The 19,448-nt window shown below is 51.7% G+C and overlaps 1 protein-coding gene across 1 annotated transcript; it reads right to left on the minus strand.

Moving 5' to 3' along the window:
- Positions 1-1,922: 1,922 nt before the first annotated feature.
- Positions 1,923-10,307, minus strand: LOC128809942 (maestro heat-like repeat family member 5). Its single transcript, XM_053982374.1, has 9 exons — positions 10,233-10,307; positions 9,845-10,029; positions 9,625-9,762; positions 9,241-9,355; positions 8,932-9,129; positions 8,523-8,699; positions 8,248-8,403; positions 7,998-8,099; positions 1,923-1,931 (listed from the first exon to the last, which is right to left on the minus strand). The coding sequence occupies exons 1-9, from the start codon at positions 10,299-10,301 to the stop codon at positions 1,923-1,925; spliced, it is 1,149 nt and encodes a 382-aa protein (XP_053838349.1). The 5' UTR covers positions 10,302-10,307.
- Between the last annotated feature and the right edge of the window lie 9,141 nt (positions 10,308-19,448).

Raw genomic sequence — 19,448 nt, forward strand, 5'->3', positions numbered from 1 at the left:
GTTCACACATTCAGTTAGATTTGAGGGGAAAGAGGGTTCATAAACTCTAAAGGTAAAATGTTAATTCATGAAGAATTGATAAAAGACATATTAAAAGCACTAAAAGATCCATTAGAAGTCGCAGTAGTACATGTTAAAGGACATCAAAGGTGGACATCAATAGAAATACTCGGAAATAATTTAGCGGATCAGACAGCTAAAGGGGCAGCTTTAGGAAAAGAAGAGCGGCTATTTAAAATAGAAAACCTAAGAGTAATAGATGGGGAAGAGATTCCAATATTCACAGAACAAGAGCAAGAAGAATTGCAAAAACAAGGGGGCGTTAAGGATGAATTTGGGAAATGGACAATGCCTGATGGGAGGCAAGTATTGAATAAAAATCTATCTCGGAAAATCCTAGAAATTCTGCATGCCTCTACGCATTGGGGAACTCAAGCACTGTGTGATCACTTCTTAAGAACATATGTGCGGATTGGGTTATTTGGGCTAGGAAAAGCTGTAACAAAGGATTGTATGACTTGTCAGAAAAGAAACAATAAAATAATGGAGGGGGAAGAGAATTAGCTAAAAGGCCTTTTCAGAATATACAAATTGACTTCACTGAATTTCCTCAAGTACAGAGGTTTAAATATTTATTAGTTATCATCGATCACCTTACCCATTGGATAGAGGCTTTTCCAACAGTAAAAGCAACTGCAGAAACTGTTAGTAAAATTCTACTTGAACAAATTATCCCATGTTATGTTATAGTGAATACAATAGATTCAGACAGAGGGCCTCATTTTACTGCTAGAATTTTACAATATGTAATCAAAACCCTTGGTATGACTTGGAAGTTGCATACTCCTTGGAGGCCCCAAAGCTCAGGAAGAGTAGAGCGAGCTAACCAGACCCTGAAAATTACACTTGCCAAGCTAGTAGATGAAACAAAAATTAATTGGATCAAATGCCTCCCATTAGCCCTGATGAGAGTGAGAACAAAGCCTAGATCTGATGTGGGTATTTCCCCTTATGAACTGATGCTTGGACTCCCATTTTTGACCACCTCACATTGCATGGGGACATCCGAAGGAGATAAAGGTGTGAAAATTCACCTAAAAATAATTGCAAAACCATTAGAAGAGTTAAGAAGAAATGGCTATTGTTGCATCCCGGAGTTTGGGTTTAGATTAGGGTTTTTAATTTATGCTAAAATAAGTCAAGTTCTGTAATCCCGTGTTTCCCCTGTGTTGTTCCCCCCCGCGGTTTCTGGCCCCATGTTGCCTGCTGCCGGCTCTTACCCCTGTGCCGCTCCTGTAACCACCCTGCCGTCCGGCCCTGGGAAACCCCGTGCTGGCCACACGATCCCGCTCAGCCCGCTCTGGCTCGGTGCCCGCCCCTGCGGGGTTCTCTGGTTGGTTGCGGTTGCTGGCGTCACTGCCACGGCAGCCGCCCCTATTGGGCGGCAGGCCGTGGATCCTCTCGCCCCGCCCCTCTATAAAGCCCTATCCCGCCGGCAGTCAGGCGCCATTTTCTCCCATGCGAGTGCCGGGAGCGGTCGTGTCTTTCCATCGAACCGCGCCACGTGACCAATAAACCGTTCCTGCCAAGCACGGAGTAAATGGACAAATTCCTTCCTCTTTGCCGGGTCCCTAGCGCACGGTAACAGCGGTTGGCCAGCCCACGCGCCCGAGACACGGAGCCGTGTCCGGGAACCCGCGGCAGCAAACCCCGGTAGCACGTGGAAGCTACGCCACAGCCAGGCTCCCAAGAGCCGCGTGCAGCCGGGGAGAGCAAAAACCCACGCCGCAGCTATCTCCCGCAAAGTACTCCTATTGATTTTAAAATCCATAAATATCAAGCAGGAGATTGGGTATTAAATAGATCGTGGAAAGAACAGCCGTTAACCCCCAGATGGGAAGGCCCGTACCAAGTTTCATTGACTACCAAAACTGCAAAAAGAACACAAGAGAAAGGGTGGACCCATGTTACCAGGGTCAAAAGTCCAGTTCCGGCTCCCACAGAATAGACTATGGGAAATTCGACTAACGTCAAGCAGCACCTCTTGTTTTTATAAGTGTTGTTCTAATGTTGTAATTTGTGAACTGTTATTTAAAGATATTGTTTATCAACCTGTTGTTTAATATCCTATTTAAATCCAGTATTAGTGTAAAAGTTAAGATAAAGAGTTATATGAATATTTATTGTCATATTTATTCAAGTGTTACTATTGAAAATATTTGTTGAAGTTAGAAAAGCATCTCTTTGATTTTAAGAAGTAAAAGTAAAACATTCAACTAATGGCAACTAATTACAATTTCTGGTATTTCTCATTACAGAATCAGTGACAAGAAGTCCCCATAAGATAGAGCATTCGCCCACCATAGTAGTGATCTGACCCTAAAACGGAAAAAATAACAAGTCGACACAGGGAAAGAGTGGAGTGAGACGTGGATACCGGTAAGAACGTAAGCACAGGGGGCAAGCCCAGATCAGGTGACAGCACTCTTACCATCCGAAGCTGACTAAGGACCATGAGAATCAAGAGAGTAACCTGTACTGGACCCCTATGGGGGTTGATAGCAATAATGACTGTGAGTCTCCAGGAGAGCTCACCAAACTCCTGTGATAAGTGCTATCATGCTGTCTATACCGGAAATGCGCGAAGCGCAGTTCTCAGATTCCACACTAATCTTAACCCTGAGTGTGTTGACTTGTCACAATTACAAACCTGTGTAGAAGATGGAAAAACCTATTGGCTATTTGAAAATGAATGGACCCCTAAACAGAAACTAGTGGGGGAATGCCCTACAAGGGAGAAATGGTTATGCACTGACAAGAAACCAGGGAATAAGGTCATTAAAGGATTGGACTTAATAAAAGAAAAAGAAATAAAAAGGGTGAATAAACCAGGGGTAGAAACAAAATTACCGAATGGAAAGAATTTGTTTTCAGATCTAGTAGAAAGAATCAGCCATGAGTTCAACGTATCGAATATACGCTGGATATGTGGGGATACCGGGAGGTCAGAAATATGGCCCTGGGAAGGAATCGCACTCAGCCCTCAAGAAACTCTAAAAGCGATGAAAAACCTAGATAGAGATCGAAAACCAGACATCTGGAATGCAGAAGAAGTTTGGAACTTAAAGTCCGAGGTAATCAGGGAAGAATGTATATGGAGAAAAGGACTGAAATTTCTTTCCTATGTAGGTGAACTGTCTTGTAAAAGGTATCTAACTACTAATGATACCCATGAGTGGTGGATTCCCCAGAGTAAACATCTGTATTGGGCACAAAAACAAAAGCCAGGCTCAAACTGTTCATATATACAAAGAGAATAGTTGTAGGAGTGTCTAGCTAAAGAACCGAATCTAGTTCAAGACGAACCCTGGTTGTCTAAATTTTGGAACAAAAATGAAGTTAGAAATACCAGATCACTAAAATTCTGGAAAGGCCCGAAAGGATTGTTTTGGATTTGTGGAAAGATGGCATATGTGATGCTACCAAAAGACTGGAAGGGCAGTTGTACATTAGGTGTAATAAGAGTGTCATTCTTTTTACTTCCAAAAGATGACCATCCAGATTTAGGGGTACCCCTCTATGATGAATTAAAATGTCAAAAGAGATATCTAATTGGAGGAACCCAGAGCTGGGGAGACGAAGAGTGGCCCCCAGAGAGAATTATTGAAACCTATGGCCCTGCCACCTGGGCCCAGGACAGTTCATGGGGGTATAGAACCCCCATTTATATGTTGAACAGAATTATAAGGTTACAAGCACTTCTAGGAATAGTTTCTAATGAGACAGCTTTAGTTTTAGCCTTGTTATCAGTACAGAGCCGCCAGATGAGGACTGCCATATATCAGAACCGGCTAGCCTTGGACTACCTGCTGGCCGAAGAAGGAGGGGTATGTGGAAAGTTTAATTCATCTGAATGTTGTCTAGAAATTGATGATCATGGGGACCTAATTAAAAATATAGCCACCAGGATTAGAAAACTTGCACATGTACCAGTACAACGATGGACCCCATTGATAAAAGCTAATTGGTGGGATAACATCTGGAATGGAGAATGGTGGAAAAAGATACTGCTTATAGTGGGGGGGGGGGGGGGGGGGGGGGCACTCATAAATTTAATTTTCCTTCCTTGTTTAATACCTTGTCTTATCAGAATGATTAATAACATTGTCCAGACTTCTCTTGAAAGGTCAACAGATGAGAAAATTATGATGATGAAAGAAAACCAAGACGGAAAAGGAACAGAGAGCGCAAAAGAGATGTATGAGAAATACCAGAAGTTAAGAGAATTTTACTGAAAGTATGAAAGTCCAGTTTGATAAGTTAAGGCTGATGCGGGCCAAGCCCGATCAAAGAATTAGAGGGAGGATTGTTATGAACAAAAATAAAATTTAAACCTTTGGGGAACTTAGTTGACAATGGTTAAATGTTGTTACAAAGTTAAATGTTGTTAATACCAGTAACAAAGTGTGATTAGTTCTATGAAAACCCAGTAGTGTGGTTCATGTATAAAGGGGGAGTGGAACCAGGGAGGAGATGGGGTGCCAATCTTTGTGCAGGGGCAGAGAAACTTCCAGGAGTATTCCATCATAGAACACAACCACAACTTAAATCAAGATTGGAAGAGAGACCAACCAATGGGAGGTGAGAATTCCAAAATGATTGGCCAAGACTGCACCAACTTATAAGTCAATCAGCAACGGAGAAATAGACCTGTCACAGCACGGATCCTGAACGCCCCAATCAGGAGACAAGAGAGAGACTTGAAAAGGCCTGGGGTGTCTAACTCCCGCGTCTTTCCTGGGAGCCGCTTTCCCTGGAAACACCCCTAGGTTACAATTACTAAGCTGTTGAAACAGTATCTGGACCAGCCCGAGGTTTTTGCTTCCAGTTGTTCATTTTGTAATAAACAAGCTTACTTTTTTAATCAACATGCCTCCTTTTTGTTAGTTTAAAGTTTCTTTCTAAGCCTGTTTGCAACATGTACTGTGGACTATGGAGAGGATCTTGCAAAAGAATTTGCATCAGGATAAAGAGAAGGGGAGAATGAAACAAGGTCTTTGCTTGACATAAGCACAAGCAATTCACAGAAGTAAACGAGTACTTAGCACAGATATACATAACTACTTAGCACCAGTTAGCATAAGGAAAAGCTGGAGGGCCAAACCTGACAGGAGAGTGACTTGACAAAAAGCTTTAGACATAGTCTACCAGAAGAACTAAGGGCAAGTACGGAATCAGCCCTGTGCAGGGAAACCATGAGGAGGAAGTGCTGCTTTAGGGCATGAACACTGCTCCTGGACAGCGCCTGGGCATTAGCTTCGAGGACAGGAATCTGACAGAATGTATTTCTAACCTCCTGCCTATCGAATCACCGCAGCAGGGTAAAGATGGATGGTATTTTTGATACAATTCCTACATAAACGCACTGAAATTGATACATGGCAGAGAAGCGTGTTAGTGGGGTGCAGCCCCCTGCCCTCCCGCCAGATCAATAAAAGGGCTTTTAGGGGACAATGCATTTGTCTGCTGATTACTTTGAATTAGGGAGGCCCCTCAGGACTGCAGTATCCTGAGGGAACACCATTGGCCTTGACCTGTAGGCACCTGCAAAAGCTAAAAGTCAGCTGCCTCAGCTTTCAGAGCCTCTCTGGGCCAGCATCCTGACGTGGATGCAGGACTGCTGCCAGGCACTGCTGGGACCCAGCGGGACAGGACCGGCTGTCTCGTGTCCACGTAGCACCCCTGACACAGCCAGGGCTGTCCTGAAAGCAGACAGACGCTCCCATGTCAGCAGAGAGGAGCAAGGAGCACTGGGCTCCCCTCAGCTGGGCTCACCACTGTGCTCCAGTGGGAGGGGCAGACAGGCCACCCACCTTCAGGGCATCCCCTGCATCAAAAGGACGTGCATTTTGGCCTTTTCGTCCCTTCACCCCAGAAGCAGGCCTGACATCTCCTCCTCTGGAGTGGAGTTTTTCCAGTTCTGATGTCATCTCACGCTTGGCCAGCGCCTGAGATGAGCTGCAATGGCTTGTGATACCACTTCCACGCCAAGCACAGCTCCATTGTCTATTGTTCCTCTTTCACAGGTTAACTTCCCTTCGATTGACCAACCCATTGTTTCTTTTAAGGGTCAAATTCACAGTAATTTCACAATAAGGTTTCCTTCATTGTCTGTTCTTCATTACCTGCCTGATGTGCACAACAGCAGACCAAATACGGCAGGGCCTTAGACACGATTTCAGTCCCTGACACACAGGCTCCTTGTCCCACTGCCGGCCTTCCGTGTGCTCGGCAAGATCTGCAACTCCACAGTGTTGTGGAACTGCACCTTCAGCACAGGCACCTTTCCAGCCTGATCTGCCCTCGTTGCTCTGTGCGTGTGCACAAAACACGGCGTGGAAGAGAACGGCAGCAGGGGCCTGTGTGTCCAAGGGCTCGGGATTTGTGTCACTTCATCTCCACAGAGATGCAGGCAAAGTGAAAAAGCCAAACTGTTTATTAATAGAAGACAAACCAAAGGGATGGGGTGGGAGGGAAAAATGGGATGGGCAGGATCTGAGGGCTAGAGGGAAAGAGCTGTCAACAGGGAGGGAGAGTGGAAGGGAAAAAAGGGGATGGGCAGTGTCTGAGGGCTGGAGGGAAGGAGCTATCTATAAGCAGGGAGAGGGCTGAAGCCCTGCAGGTTTCCCACAGGGTCAGCTGTGCCAATCATCAGCTGTGCCTGGAGCTCCAGCTGGTCTCTTCTGGTCTCAAGGTAGTCTCATCTTCCATGGCATTTGGAGGCCTGATGCAGACACTGGTTCCTCTGAGCCACTTCTGCAGCTCTTTCACTGAATGTATCATGAACTACTATGTTTGTCTGGGAAGGACTGTAATCTCTCCACAGGGCCTGAAGGGCTGGAAGAGAGAGGGACAGAGCCCCGGTTAGAGCCAGGATCTGTGGGAATCCTAGCAGACCTTCCTGCGAGGTCCATCCCACCCAGCTCCAGCCATGGCCACAAGAAAAAGGGGTGTTAACTGGATCAGCCTCCCATGAGTCTGACCCTCCGAGATCCTGAAATCTCTCTGTGCTCTGCCCATGCCAACTCTCATCCACACAAGGAGCAAAGCCCACCACAGCAAAAACAGGGATTGCAGCTCCCTGCCCAAGCATCGCACCTCCCCCGCCAGCCCCCGCTGTCACTCCGCAGCCCTCACTCACCCTGACTGAGGGCATGGAGCTTTCCCTGCTGCCCCCTCGAGCTGCGCTCGGCCATCCCTGCGAACACAGAGCCTGTCACGGCCCAGCGGCACAGCTCCCTGCCAGCGGCGCTGCCAGCCCTGTGGCCACACGGCCTCGTGGCCCGGCAGGGCTCAGCCCGGGCCCTTGCCGCACGCTGCCGCCCAAGGGCACGGCTGCCGGAGGGTGACAGCAGCGCCCAGGCCAGGCGGGGCTCCGTGGCGCCGGGCCCGGATGGCGCTGCCGGGGCAGCAGGCGGGGCTGGGGCCGAGCTGCCCGGCGGGGCGGGGAGGGAGCCCGGGCTCCTGGCTCACCCATGAACCTGACGGCCGCCTCTCGCAGGGGCCCCTGTGGGCTCTGCAGGTAGGGCCGGGCCCGGCGCAGGTGCTCGGCCGCTCGGCTCCTGTCCTCTGCCAGCTGGAGAGAGCGGCAGGAGGGAAGGGCTGGCGCGGGCTCAGCCCCTGGGCCGGGCACTCCCTGCGCCCAGCCCCGGCCTCCCCTGCCCGCACAGCCCTGAGGCCCGGCCAGCAGCCGCTGGCGCCGGGCTCTGGAGGGGGCAGAGGGCCGGCTGCTGCCCGGGGAGCCGCGGTGCCACCCCGCAGCCCCGCCGGGCCGGGGCTCCATCGGCACCCGGCTGGGACCCACGGGAGCCTGGAGAAGAGCCCGCGCGGCCTCTGGCTGCAGCAGCGGGCAGGGGCACAGCTGCCAGCCCACACACTGAGCACTGTGCCCATGGGGCTTCTCCAGCCTGAGCCTGGGCCTTCCAGGCCATCCTTACCAGGACCTCAGCAAACTTCCACAGATGCTCCTTCTCCAGGAGCTGTTTGAGATTTCTCCTCTTCAGAAACTTGGCTGCACAATGCAGCGTTTCCCGAGAGGCCTGGAGAGCAGCAGAGACCCCGAGATGGCCCCACAGCCCAGGGCACAAGACCTTTGTCCCTGTGCCAAGGCCTGGAGGAGGCTGCAGCCCGCCAGGCGCCAGGGCAGGAGGCAGCCGAGCCCCCTCCCAGCATCATAGAAATGCTCACCTTTGCCACGTGCCAGTTCTCATCATGACAGTAGATGAAAAGTGTGTCCAGGCTCTTGTTCACAATTGTCTTCAGGGACTTTTTTCCCTCATCCACTACCAAGTCCATCACCTTACAGAAGAGTTGAATGGAGAGCAACTGCACATGGCTGTTGTCCTAGAGGAAAGGAAAAGACCTACACCAGCTACTCCAGGCCCACCTGGGCAAAGGCCTGAAAATCCACAGGGCACAAAGTTTCTGGGAAGCACCCAATGCCTGTGGATGCAGAACCTTACGTGGTCAAAGAGCAGCAGGAGAGCCTCAGCCAGCTTCGGGGCAGTGGTGCTGGATACCAGGATGTCTTTGTGCTGGAGCACATTGGTGAACACACGGAGGCTCATGCTGACCACCTCTCTATCTTCATCCCCCAGCAGCTGCAGAAGGCTTTGAGACACGCTGCACATTCTTCTGGCCTGGGTGGAACACAAGGCTGTGCTGGGAAGCCATGGACGGCTGCACGGCCAGCAGCGCCCTGGCACTGCAACCCCACCCTGCTGCTGCAGGGCCCACAGGCCAAAGGCCTGTCCCAAAGCACTGGGGCAGGTGAGGCAGGAGAGCTGGGAGCAGCTGCCTCAGCTCCTGAAGCCCTGCCAGCCCAAGGGGCTGCTTTGCCCGGCGCAGCTTCAGCCGCTGCCCCCTTCTCACCATCGAGGGATCCTTGCTGAGCACCACGAGGCCTCTGAGCGCCAGGTGACGCCTCTGACTGCATTCACTCCGGAGGTACCTTGACATGATCTTCAGGACGCTGCCACCACATTTACTCATGTCCAGGCGCTCGAGGACCTGAAAGGCACAGGGCAGTGACAGGGGACCCAGCCACCAGGAACCCAGAAGCGCACAGGGCTGGGCCCAGGCAGCAGCACAGGGCGTGGGCACTGTCCTGGCAGCTGTGGCTACGAGAGGGCAGAGAGCTGGGAGGCAGCTCAGCGAGGCAGCGCTGGCCAACAGGCTCACCTCCACAAGGAATGCCAGGGCAGGTAGATCCCAGCACGGCTCCTCCCTGCTGAGCTGCCGGAGCAAGTGGAGCGTGATGCAGGAACAGAAGGGGACCAAGACATTGCACATCTCCCTGGCAGGAGGAAAAAGGCATCAAGACCCTGAGGTGGGGAGACCAAAACTCTCCCAGCACTGACTCACAGAGCTCTGGTCTTTCCCCAGCATCCCTGGAGGGGATGTGGGCCCTCTGAGAGGCAGCCCCTTCTGGGCACCCTCCTCTCCCAGCCTTTTCCAGTCTCCTTGGCCATCCCTCGCTGACGAGGCCCTCTGGCCCATGAGCACAGGGACTGTGTGGGGCACAGGGCACAAATGCTGGGGGCAGTGAGCAGAAGGGGGTCTCACCTGGCCAGCAGACCCACGGCATAGTGCTGGGTGTGAGCACACAGCATCATGTCCCAGCCACCCTTGCGCTCCATAGCCACCACCACATGGTCACACTGCAGTCGGCAGAGCAGATCCTTCATGGCCTGCACTGCAAACCTGTGTGCAGAGCAAAGCCCAGGTCACACTGGGAGCACTGCCGCTGGCCACAAGGGCACGGGAAGGACAGGAGGACTGGGACCTGTTGGGCTCGTAGGGAAGGCGGTGTTTCGCCTGGCATGCACTCCAGAAGTTATCAACTTCCTCTGGTGGCATCTGCTGTGTGGTGATGACAACATGGGAGAGCAGAGCCACAAACAGTTGCCCAGAATAAGGGATCATGGCCTTGTTGCACTCAGGCACAATCACCCAGATCACCAGAGTTGCCTGCAAAAGAAGCAGCCCAAGGCAGCGCTCAGTGCCAAGGTGTCCATGGGGCAGGGCCCAAGGGCAGAGGCAGGGGGAGCAGCGGGCCTGGTGCCCCCTGAGCCTGCCCCTAGGCCAGGTTTCAGCCCAGCGCCTGAGGCGTGGAGAGGATGGTGAGCTGCTGGAGAGGTGACCTGGGGCTGAGCAAAGGCCCAGAAACTCACAGCCAGGGCAAAAAGGTCCTTGTTGTCCCCATCGGAGGTGCACATTCTGTGCAGAGGCCAGTCCTCCATCACACAGAGCAGTGTTGGCAGCGCTTTCTCCAGTGCTGGTCCCGATGAGCCTATGGCTCTCCACATCTTTGCAGCAGCTCTGTGGGATGGCAGCTCTGTGTCAGGGGCATCTCAGTCACAGCACCATGCCCTGTGCAGCTGTGGGGGCCCAGGTGACAGAGGCCTGGTGCCCTGAAGGGCAGGGGGGGAGCATTGGCAGCAGGCTCAGGAAACAGAGGGGCCCGAGGGTCCTGGGCCTCTCTGCCTGTCTGGCAGAGACCATTGGACAGGCTGTGCAGGGCCACGGGCCCTAAAGGCTGCTGAGCCCTGAGCTCTCAAGGCTCGTGGGCCCCGTACCTGTCACACGTTGGGGCACAGCGCAGGAGGGTCAGCACCACGTCAGCAGGGTGTTCTTCTGCCAGCCTCACAATGTCCATTTGCAGCCTGGCATCCACAGAGACCTGGGACATGAGACTCTGGTGGATGTTCTTCACCTTGGCTGGCACCTGGAGGAGGCATGGGGGAGACTTGGAGCGCTGTCCAAAGGAACAACTTCCCCAGCTTCCCCCAAGAAGTGCTTCTGTTCCCACCACACTGTGCTGGCCTCAAAGGCTGAGGGGGCCCAGAGACCATGGCTTGAGGGGACACACCATCCTGGGAGGCCTCCAGGTGTGGACCCAGGCTGCTTACCTGCTGCTGCTGGTGAGAAGAAACACAAGGCTCCTTGAAATAGTCAAATATGAGTTCCTGACTCAGAGTGGGAGTGGGCGTGGTGTCAGTATTTGCAAGGCCCTGAGTCTCTACGCTGTTGGCGTTTGTGATGGCCACATCCTCAGTCACTGCCATGTCAGCCTTTGCCCTGTGATCGTTCATTGCAGCCTCAGAGTCTTCTGAGTGCTCCAGTGAATCTGGGCTGGTGTCAGTAGTTGTGATGCCCTGAGTCTCTTCATTGTCGTTGTTTGTGATGGCCACGTCCTCAGTCATTGATGTGAGAAGAGCCTTTGCCCAGGTTTCAGTCTCTGAGGTCTCAGCGTCTTCTGAGCGCTCAGCTGAATCTGGGCTGCCATCGGGCTCTGCCTGGAGCTCGGTCAGCCCCGAGTCAGGCTCGGCTGCGCCCTCAGCTGCTGTGCTGCCGGTCTTCCTACGCTGAATGCGCAAGAACTGCCGGAACATCTGCAGGAGAAGAAAGGCCAGGGAAGCCCGGGATGTTCCATGGAGTGCTCCAAGCGTGGTGCTGGGCTGAGCAGTGACAGCAGGCCCAGCCCAGTTGGGGATGGCTGCTGGTACCTTCAGGCTTTTGCGGAAGCGGCCACGGGCGGGTTCCTGCTCTTGTCTCCGGTCCAGGGCTGCATCTGGCAAAGAACAAGCGCAGCCAGAGCTGAGGGGCTGCGGGAGAGGCCGGAGAACACAGCCCAGCCCTGCACTCCCCAGGCAGGGAGAGCCCCAGAATGCCCCAGGGGATGGAGCACGGCCACTGTGGGGTGTCTGCCCGGCCCCTCCTCCATCCTGTCCATGGGCCTGTCCCCAGGGGATGGGATGGGATGGGATGGGATGGGATGGGATGGGATGGGATGGGATGGGATGGGATGGGGCCAAGCTGACTGCAGCCATCAGCCCTGTGGCTCAGCTCTGCCACTCACCATCCTGCAGTGTCTGGAACTGCTTCGCTTCTTCATGCTGTTGTGCTGGGTCAGCTCCAGGGTGTTTCTTTTTTTTCCCCCTAATAACTTTGAACACACTGAGAAATCTGTCTGCCATGCCAGAGTCTGGACTTGAGGGCACCTTGAAGGAAGATGGAAGGGTGAAGTTCTGAGTCAACAAGTCGTGTAGTTGTGCCTTGAAGGCATCTGAGGCAGAGAAACCTCAGGACGGCTGCAGGACAGCAAGTCCTGCACTCTGGTCTTGAGGGCTCCTGCCACAATGACAGGAGACTCCTCGTAAGGCTTGTGGTCACCAATTCCCTCAGTCTGGCCTCGCAGGCACCTGCAAAAGAAAAGCCTCGGGAAGGCCACGGGCTGCCAAGTCCCGCAGTCCTGCCACGAGGTCACCTGCAGGAATAACGCCTCAGAAAAGCTCCGGGTCAGACACGAACGAGCGCGCTGTGCGAGGGCTCCTCACGGCACCGCTCTGTCCTGTCCCGTCCCGTCGCCTGCTCCGAGCACTGTGGCGTGCTCTTGTCACCGCCAGCTCCTATGTCACCACGTGTCACAAAGGGAGGGCCCTTGGACACCCTGGCCCCTTCCATGACATGGTGACCGTGCTGCAGCGTGTCACAAAGGGCCCTTGCACACACTGCCACCTGCCCTGGGGCCACCCCCAGCCCCACCCAAAGTGGCCCAGGCTGGAAGGAATCCCTGGCCCCAAGTGTCTAAGAATGCCCAACAGGATCTTTAGGAACAACTCAAACCATCAGCAAACCCTGCCGTGTTCTGTGGGATCAAGTAGCTCCAAAATTTGCAAACTTCTCAAATTAATAGCGATTGCCGGAGAATGTGAATGATTTGGAAGTTTGTTCCCACCTAAAAGCAGCAACTCATTTGCCTTAACACATTCCATTGGAAGTCCCTTTTGAAACATAGCACTATACAGAGGCAAAAAGAAGGCCATTCTTTGGTGTGCAAATGGTTTTCGATGAAGGGATGATAATATCGTAATTCTCTTAAGGAATAAAAGCTCTCAAGGAATGAAAGTCCACTCAGTGGTACAAAAGTAGCCCAGACAAATGAGTAGATGGACAAAGGGCTCGTCCTCCCCCAGTACAGATATCTAAGTGGCCAATAAAGTACATCTCTCCCATCTTGTTCCTTGCAGGAGAATCAGGACCATGAAGAGAAATAGTCACAGATATTCCTTCTGGCCTCCATAAGCAAAGCTGTGCCAAACCACAGATGCTGCCTTCAAGCTGACTCAAATTCCAGCCTAGACCTCTCACCTTGCAGACAACTCCTTCCCCAACACGCTCCCCAACACCAACCCCCTGCAAACACCCGCAGAGAAGCCCTCAACAGCCTGCCAGGACTGTCCCCACTCCTCTGAAGAGCTTTCCCACCCTCCAGCAGACCCCCTGGTTCCCTGTACGTGCTGTGGGATGGCACTCGGGAGCATCTGCTCCAAGGCCTTCCCTGGCAGCAAGCTCAGGCTGCCAGGCCTATGGATCCTGGCTCATCCTTCCCACCGAGCCTTCCTGTGCACGGCTGCTCCATTGGCACATCTGCGCTCAGCTCGGACTTCTCCACTCAGCCAGGGCTGCTGGGAAAGGATGGAGAGCAGCCTGGCAAGCTCTTTCTCCAGCTCCCCCTTCCCTCTCGGGGGAGGTAGAACATTCCAGAGGAAAGCAACTGGTGCCGCAAGGAGTGGGCGGCATCAGGCAGCTCTGGGGAGGCCCCTCAGGACTGCAGTATCCTGAGGGAACACTGTTGGCCATCCCCTGCGTGTATCTGCAAAAGCTTAAAGTCAGCTGCCTCAGCTTCCAGGGCCTCTCTTGGCCAGCATCCTGACGTGGATTCAGAACTGCTGCCAGGCACTGCTGGGACCCAGCGGGACAGGACCGGCTGTCTCGTGTCCACGTAGCACCCCTGACACAGCCAGGGCCGTCCCGAAAGCAGACAGACGCTCCCGTGTCAGCAGAGAGGAGCAAGGAGCACTGGGCTCCTCTCAGGGTATCTCAGCTGGGCTCGCTCCACAACCCGCCCCCATTTTAAGGCCTGCTGATGCCCAGCTGCCAGAAATGCCTACCTTGTGCTCTCCAAGATGCACAGGGAGAGTCAATGAGCAGGACACATGGGGAGGCAAACCTTCCAAGCCTTTCTGAGGCCAGGAGCACACCAAGATCAGACAAGACTCTCCACGCTGCCTGGCCCACCCAGCCCAGCTCTGGGCTGGCCCTGGGCCACAGCAGCTCCCACCAAGCAGGAGGCAAATGCGTATTGCCGAGAGTCGAAACACAGCTGTCTTGGTTTGGAAAGACAGGTGTCTGCTAAGGAAGGTGGGAGCCTCCCCTGAAATGGAAAAATGTAGACCTCTTCCCTCTGAATTGTTAGAAGTTTGAAATTAAGGGGGGCTCTTGGGCAAAAATATGGGAGCAGGAATAACAGTTCTTTACTAGGGAAGAAATTAAAAGATAAAATAAACAATGCAGTGAACTAAAACAACAGGAACAGAGTCAGAATACAACCTGACACCCTGTTGGTCAGGTTGTTGGTAGCAGTGCAATTGGAATTGTGGCTGCAGTCCTCCTGGAGTGTCAGGTGTGGTTCTGTTGGAGTAGTGATCTTGTAGAAAAGGGTGCAGTCTTCCTCTGAAGAGGCAGTGGAAGAGGCAGCTGTTCCTCTGGGAAAATCCAGCGCAAAAAAGCTGTGCTCCTGGGCCAGAATTTCAAGCCTATATTTGCAGGTAGGAATGCTTGGCTCCTCCCTCTGGCCAGAGCCTCTCCCAATGGGAAGTTAGAGTTCTTATCAGTCATGCAGTGACACTCAATGGCCCCTTATCAGCAGATGTCTCCCCATAAGGAAGGATTGATTGTGGAAGAGATAAGGAACAAGTGCCCACTTAACACAAGACAACACAAGACAATTTGCCTTACAGATGGCAAATAGAATACATCTTGCTTTTTCCAGTCTGGGACAACAGCAGCCAGGGAAGATGTGAAATGTGAGTGTGTAAAGGCCTTTGAATTCACAGCTCCCAGAGACAGCTTTGCTGCTCACAGCAGGACAGAGATGGTTCTGCTCACACCTCTGTTCAAAGGGGGGTAACACATCCTGCTGCAGGTGCTTGGGTTGTTCTCTGCAGCTCCAGGTGGATGCCAAAGCTGCTCTTCACAGCCTTCTTCCTGCCCCTCTGCCAAGTGCAATGGGCCTTCAAGGACTGAAAGGAGCACAGAGAGCCAAAGGGGGACACTTGCAGCTGCCTCACTGGGAGCTCCCTGGGGAAGCACTTTCCTTGAGAAGCAAGCCCCCTTCCTCCAAAGGCGGTTCCCTAAATGTGCAGCTTTTCCGGGGAACACCAACACAGCCTTAAGAAACGCTGGCAAGGCTGAAGGAGTTCAGGTCCTTTCAGGACAGGCACTCCAGCTCTAGCTCGTATTCCCCCAAGTGCTTTTCCAGATGAAGGTTCAGACCTGCAGCCCCAGGCCCTCTACCAATAGAAGCTGCTCACTGCCTCTTTGTGCCGGATCAGTCCGTGTCTCACAAACGGGATGGGACCCTGACTGGTTGCAGACTTAGGATTTATTATCTGTCTGTATCATACAAGCAAAAAGTAAGAGACACAGGAAAATAACAACATCCATGCAAACACAGATCAGAGGCAAGATGGCAGCCCATGCAAAGCCTTTTTCTACATATTCTTTGAATCAATAGCAGAAAAGAAAAGGTGTAAATGCATTATACTCTAACCAGTTACAAAAGGACCCATGTGGGTTTAACGTTAACAAAAGGACTTCTATGAACCACAAACAATACACAATTATTCATTCTTTAAGATGGAAACTTTTTCTATCTTTGCAAGGCATATATCTAGGACTTCTCACATCTTGAGCTATCAATAAGTTCTTGTTCTTTCTTGTTCCTCGTGATAAATATCAATGTATTCACTTGGTTCTTAACTTCCTAGCTTTCTCATGAGAAGGTTTATAAATTTCCCAGCCTTTCTCAGCTTTAGAAAGTGTCTTTTACCTTTTTATATTCCTACAGATGTGGACTTGGGGATGCCAGTGCTCCCCAGGGCATTTCTGTGCGCCTTGGAAAACATTGAGTGACTTTTCCAAACAGTTTATAATCTGTGGGTTTGGCATTTGTCTGTTTCACTTGGATGGCATGAGCCTGCTCTGCTTGGCACCGTGCCTTTGTTAAACAGCTGAGGCAAAGGTTAGTGCTAATTTGACAGGGTTTGGGATTGGGTCCAAGACAAAAATGGTTGTGTGTGGCTTGGTGTTACTTGAAGAGTTGGGAGCTCCTGGTTTTTGGATGCCAGGTACCTCTAGAACCTGTTCAAAGAGAAGTGTTTGCCATGCGTGAAGCTTGTCAACTCCCCCCAGCGTAACCCAGTCTGAGAGAGCAGATCTGGCTCTGGGGTTGTTACCAATAACCTTTTATTTTCAGTGCTAAATCTATGCCAGAGGCAAGGGATGTGTTTTTGTCTCCATGGCTGCCTTGCCGTGCTTTTCTTTGGGAATGTGATGGACAAAAAAGGGAAGAGATTAGATGACTTTGCTCCTTCTCCCTTCTTTCTCCTGCTGGAATTTTTTCCTCCATTGCAGGGCTTAGGAACCTCCTTGCAGAGGCAAGAAAGCCAATCCATAGGGGGGTGCTCTTGGGGATGTATGGGGCACATCCTGATTCATTGATGCTGGAGGCTCTACTGATCCTGTCTGGCATCTTCCCTGGCTGAGTGAAAGCCTTGCAGTCTTTGGGGATCACACCAGCAGCAGGAACCCTGCAGTGCTCTGGCTGGTTCAGGACAGAGCTGGATTTTCCCTTACTGTCTTAAGAATTACACACAGCCTCTGTCCCAGCACTTTGAAAATGTAAGTGACAACCACACCTGCTCCAGCAGATGCCTGGGACTTACCTGGTAATGCAGATGGCTTTTGCCACGGTCTTTTTCATAGAATTACAGAATCATTAAGCTTGGAAAAGACCTCTGCAATCACCAAGTCCAACCATTAACCCAGCACTGTGAAGCCCACCACTAACCCATGTCCCTAAGCACCACATCCACATGTTAATTCCCATTAATTGTGCAAGATGCACTGCAGGAGATTGGAAAAACTGGGCACAAACAGCAAATGTGAATTGTCTTATTAGCCAGTTACTTTTGTTTTGTGGGTATATTATCGATTGGATACATGTTGGACCTGTTTCCTTTAATCCCATTAATTTGTGGTCTCAGCTGCTTTGTGTGGGAGTCTGAACTGCTCCATTAGAAGGAGTGTGTTAAATGGGATGAATTAGCCAGCTTTTAATACAGCTCGTCACCTGCTTTGTCCTGCCTGGCAGCCAGCGGGTCTCTCTTCCTCCTGCCAGCCACTGTTTCCAGTCCATCGTAGCCATTGGCCCCTTGGAGACCTGGCTTCAGCAGGCTGAGGGATCCGTAGCTCCGGGGGGGATTCCAGAGGGTGGCATCTCCCCATCTTGTTTCAAGCAAGGGGATGTTTCAGGAGTGACCCCTCCTTCCCATGAGGTTTCCTGTGTTGTAAATGAGCTGGGATATGGTTAAAATGTTGGGTTTTCCCTTCCAAGTCAAAAAGTGACTGGGAATAGTCTCTGTACCCTTGGTGGTTGCATGGGCCTGGAGTCCTCTACCTGGAAGTGCTTGGGTTTCTCTTGGGATTGCTCCCAGTCCTGATGCCTCTTGGCAGTTTGAGAGAGGATGAGTTCAGAGACCTGTTTGAAGGAGGAGAGCCACAGGAATAACATGGCCCCTGGCTGTGGATGGTGAGGACTGGGCTGGATATGACCACCAGCTGCTCCACACCACCAGTCCTTTGGTGGCAGACAACATCTCTTTGAGTTTCCTCCCCTCTCTCCATGCTCCAGACCTTCTCCCCAGGTCAGGTGTGTCCCATGGGAGACAGCTTCTGGAGGATTTTTGAGCTCAGCTCTGCAAAAATGGACTGCTCTGTGTTTGAGAGAAGGGGAAGTGAGCACCTTTGGTGGGAGATTAAAAGCCCCTTGCTAAGATCAGTGGGAGAGGTGAAGAAATTTTGCTGGAAAGCACAAAATGGGTATTTCCTGCTGGATTCTGAAAGCCACAGCAGCTCTCCCCAGCTTTCCCTGCAGATACTGCTGGTGGATGCTGTGGGAGAGAGCTGGAGACCAGATGCTCTCAGGATGTGCATGCTCTCAAAAAGTTCTGTGCCCTTTTAGAGCTTTATTTTGGAAGAACTTGCTTCTTTTTGAAATCCCCTGCCAGCCTGCCTCATTTCAATGCTTTCGAGAGGAGTCAACCCTTCAAAAGAAATAACATTTTAAATGAGAATCAGTGTTTCATTTTGAAACTATTATACTCCATGAAGTGCAAATTGAAGCCATGTGGTCTCGATGGGATTTTTTTTCCTTGAGCATCACTCGGCTATCATGTGAGGAGGCTTTTTGCTTGGTGTCTCCAAGCAAAGATTCTGTTGAATCTCGTCTTTCCCAACCTTTCCCAGAGGTCTCACATCCCCTGAGCAGGCTGGTCTGACAGCACAGGATGGAAAAGAGCAGAAGCCACGGCTGATGGATAAGGTGGAGATGCTGCCTGAGCATCTCCAAGGAGTACTGAAGGTTTGAGGGAACAAGAAGTATCCCAGCTCTGCCAGCGATGGAGATGGAGGCTGACTCTGCTCCAGAGCACCCTCTCCACTGCTATTTGTGTCACCTTGTGCAAGACCTGCAGCTAGTTACCCTAACCCTACTGTATCCATACCTTGGTTGATGAAAGCCTCCACGGGTGGGTACTTGTTGACACTCGGGCTCCGGGTGTAAATACATCCCAGGGATGCTTTGATTCCAAATTAGTTTTGAATTCAAGCATACCAATCCATCACATTTGCTGCAAAGCAAAATGTCCCAGATCAGCAGTTGCACATGAAACTGCTTTAGATTCCAAATTTGGTTTTGAACTTAGTGTTACCAGGGAAGAAACCCAACAAACCTTCAAAACATTTCAGTGGTGAAGTGAGAGCTTCTGCCAGGGAGAAAATTAAATGTATGGTCAGACTTGGGATGGTTTGAGGTTCTTCCTCATATCCAGCTTTCAGAGGATCTTTTCCCTTTGGATCCAGCACCATCTGACAGCCAGGGCTGAGATGGGGCAGGCAGTGCTCTCTGCTGGGATGTGAATTACACGGGGGGTGTGAGCTCAGTCGGTCCTCAGGGAGCTGCATGAGCTGCTGGTGGTGGTGGCAGATGTGGGGTGGCTCCTACACAGGAGCTGCTTTGAGCTTTTCTGTGATTTTCCTTTTTTTTGTGTGAGCTGGCACAAAGACATGTCTTGAAAATCATCCTTTTGCTGGCAGGTGAGCTTGGATTGAGTTTTTTCAATGATAATCAGCAGATAAAGGATCATGCTGGAGATTTGCCTGGGAGCCCCTGTCCTCATTCCTGTTCCCTGAACAACTGGTTCTGTGGGAGTCCTGTGATGCTTGAGGTCCCACAAGCAGGGCAGCAGGAGGTTTCATGCTGG

Source organism: Vidua macroura, chromosome 7 (genome assembly GCF_024509145.1).
Source record: "Vidua macroura isolate BioBank_ID:100142 chromosome 7, ASM2450914v1, whole genome shotgun sequence".
Taxonomy (NCBI): Eukaryota; Metazoa; Chordata; class Aves; order Passeriformes; family Viduidae; genus Vidua; species Vidua macroura.

Coding starts and splice junctions, on each gene's coding strand:
- LOC128809942 (XM_053982374.1), bottom strand. CDS start 10,301: ATGGAGGACTGGCCTCTGCACAGAATGTGCACCTCCGATGGGGACAAC. Junction 10,030..10,232: donor AGGACCTTTTTGCCCTGGCT/GTGAGTTTCTGG, acceptor CTTCTTTTGCAG/GCAACTCTGGTGATCTGGGT. Junction 8,100..8,247: donor AGAACTGGCACGTGGCAAAG/GTGAGCATTTCT, acceptor GCTGCTCTCCAG/GCCTCTCGGGAAACGCTGCA.